Below are 2984 nucleotides of genomic sequence, written 5' to 3' on the forward strand. Positions count from 1 at the left end.
AAAGATATCCATGGACCAAATAATATAATTTATTTGGGAACAAGAATTTGTGCTGAAAGACAATAAAAAATGTAATGAAAATCATTGACAATGGTCATAGAGATGTTGTCAATAAGTCTCTAATGTATTTCACAGAAAGTATATTTTAAACATAGCACCAATCCATTGCATTACTTACACCAACACTTAAGCACTAAGAAGTTTTTACGTATTCCTGTTTGGAATATTTGATATTAATACCACAATATAATTGACTTATTAAAGTTAAACATATACCTTATCTATGACCAAACAATATTATTACTACATATAAGGTGAAAGAATAAAGTGCATATGCCCACAAGAAAACTTTTGTATAGGGAGGATTATAGCATTTTTATTCATAATATCTGAAAATATCAAATGATCCAATGAAAGCAATAGTAACATATGCATACAATGGAATGCTAGTCAACAATAAATTTAATAACATTGTTTGCATTATAAAGTTTGCATCTCATAAACATTGAGAAAAAGAAATCAGATGCATAAGAGAAGCTCCATGAACTCTACTCATTTCCTACACCAAGGAATACACCAATGTATTCCCTGATTTTCTTTGACATGTACAGGCATGTTCTCTGCTCCAAGCATTTTTATTTGCTTCTTCTTATGCTATGACACATCCACTGGAATTATTTATTCAACTCAGTTCAATTTTTGACCATATATCACTCACATAGTTGCCCTTATATTAGACTATTTGTAAAACAAAACTCTCTGGCTTTCCCTTTTCCAGTCTCCAGCATTTTTTCCTATTGATTACTACTTTTTCATATACTCCAGAATTTTCATGTCCACTTTATTAATTTTATGTCTCCCCACACTGAAATGCAAACTTAATGAGATTTTAGTTCTGTCAGTTCTTACCTTGTAATAGTGCCACACACAGGTATAAAATGTTAAATCAGGTGTTGAGTGAACTCATGAAAGAATGAATTATTAATGCTGATCTTTAACACTCTTTTTTTTTTTTACATATAGACCCTTAATGTTATATATTTGAATGGAATTTATTTCCTTCTCATTGCATTTCAGATATTAAGGAGGATGTTACAAAATATATGTTTCAAGATGCAAACATTGAGTTAACAATATTGAAATCTATTGCTTTTTAAGCTAAATAATGTTGACAGCAACACCATTTTTCCAGCTTTCAGTTTGGAAATCAATGTAGTTTCAATACCTATGATTAGGCCATTCTGAAGCCAGAAGGAATCAAGATATTTATCAATTTACTAATATTATAAATATTTCTTAGGGTTCACATATTCCAAAACAGCATTCTAGGCAAAGTGATCTATGTTGTTCAAACTCAGTCAATAAGGGTTTCCCAAAGTGGTATTTCCTGTAAAAATATCCATTATACCAACAGTCTTCTCATGGCCCCAATAACCTCTTTATTCCTCAGGCTGTAAATAAATGGGTTCAGAAGAGGAGTGATGATGGTGTAAAACACTGCCATGGCCTTATCCTGTTCTGGAAAATGAAAGGAGTGTAGCCTGGTGAAGGTGGAGAGAGTAGTCATATAAAATAGGCTTGCCACTGTCAAGTGAGAAGAACAAGGGGACACAGCCTTTGTCTGCCCTTTACCTGAGCTCATCTGGAACACCACAGTAAGTACATGGGCATAAGAAGCTAGAATGGCCATGAATGGTAGCAACAGAATAATAAGCCCACTCAGGAGGATTGCATGCTCATACTGGGAAGTATCCAGACACACCAGTGGTAGTAGAGGTGGAACTTCACAGAAAAAGTGGTTAACAATCCGAGACCTACAAAATGGAAGTTGAAATACATACAATGCATGTACTAAAGCATTGATAGAACTACTAGTCCATGCACATGTGACCATGAACCAACAGTTCTTCTTGTTCATGAGTACGGGATAGTGTAAAGGGTGACAGATGGCTACATATCGATCACAGGACATGAAACCAAGGAGAAGGGCTTCAGTCCCACCAAGGGTCAAGAAGACAAATGCTTGAATCTCGCAGCCTAAAAATGTAATGATCTTACTGTTTGTCAGGAAGTTAGTGGTCATCTTGGGAACCATGGTGGAGACGTACATCATGTCGATAAAGGAGAGCTGACTGAGTAGAAAGTACATTGGAGCGTGGAGTCTGGTGTCCAAGTGAATGAGGAGGACCAGTGTGATATTCCCCATCAGAGCCACTGAAAAGAGAATTACAATGGCAACAAAGAGGAAAGTGTCCATCTGACCATCATGGAAAAGACCAGAGACTTTAAAATCTGTTTCTACACTTTGATTTTCCATCTTCATGGTTTTAATTGAAACATCAGAGCAGATCATATCCCTAGATTCCATTTAAGACACTGACTGTCCTTTAAGAGAAAAGAAAATGATTATTATTACATGCCTTTTATTGCCTCCATACAATTTTCCCAGCCAATTGGAATTTCCAGACCATACACTACTTTTATTTTCTTCTTTAAATGAGGGGAAAACAAAATTATCTTATTACAGTAACTTTCAGAGAGTAAGTCTTGTATGACCAGAGCTTAGTCAAAATCTTTACACACAAGATGCATTTTAGAGAATGTATGGTTTCTCAATTAATTTCCCTTTGCCCTCACTTTTTTTCTTTTAATCATCAGATGTACTAATCCCAATCAACTCCCCAATGAATTTATGACAGTATTAAATGTACTTTATGGGGGTCCTGGATGCCTCAGTGGGTTAAGCATCTTCCTTTGGCTCAGACCATGATCTCAGATTTCTGGGATTAGAGCCTTGCATGGGGCTCCCTGCTCAGCAAGGAACCTGCTTCTCCCTCTCCTGCTGCCTCCACCCTGCTCATGCTCTCTCATTCTTGCTCTCTCTCAAATAAATAAATAAAATCTTAAAAAAAAAATACTTTAAATTTCTGTCTAGTTTGAAAAAATATGTTTCACCCTTTTATTTTCTTTTGAATTAGCACAGA

General features: G+C 35.5%; 1 protein-coding gene across 1 annotated transcript; it reads right to left on the reverse strand.

The window, feature by feature from the left end:
* Positions 1 to 1402: 1402 nt before the first annotated feature.
* LOC110579314 (olfactory receptor 2AK2-like) lies at positions 1403 to 2323 on the reverse strand. The gene has a single exon (XM_021688915.2). It carries the CDS (start codon positions 2321 to 2323, stop codon positions 1403 to 1405), a length of 921 nt encoding a protein of 306 aa, XP_021544590.2.
* Between the last annotated feature and the right edge of the window lie 661 nt (positions 2324 to 2984).

The sequence above is a fragment of the Neomonachus schauinslandi genome, chromosome 7 (genome assembly GCF_002201575.2).
Source record: "Neomonachus schauinslandi chromosome 7, ASM220157v2, whole genome shotgun sequence".
Classification (NCBI taxonomy): Eukaryota; Metazoa; Chordata; class Mammalia; order Carnivora; family Phocidae; genus Neomonachus; species Neomonachus schauinslandi.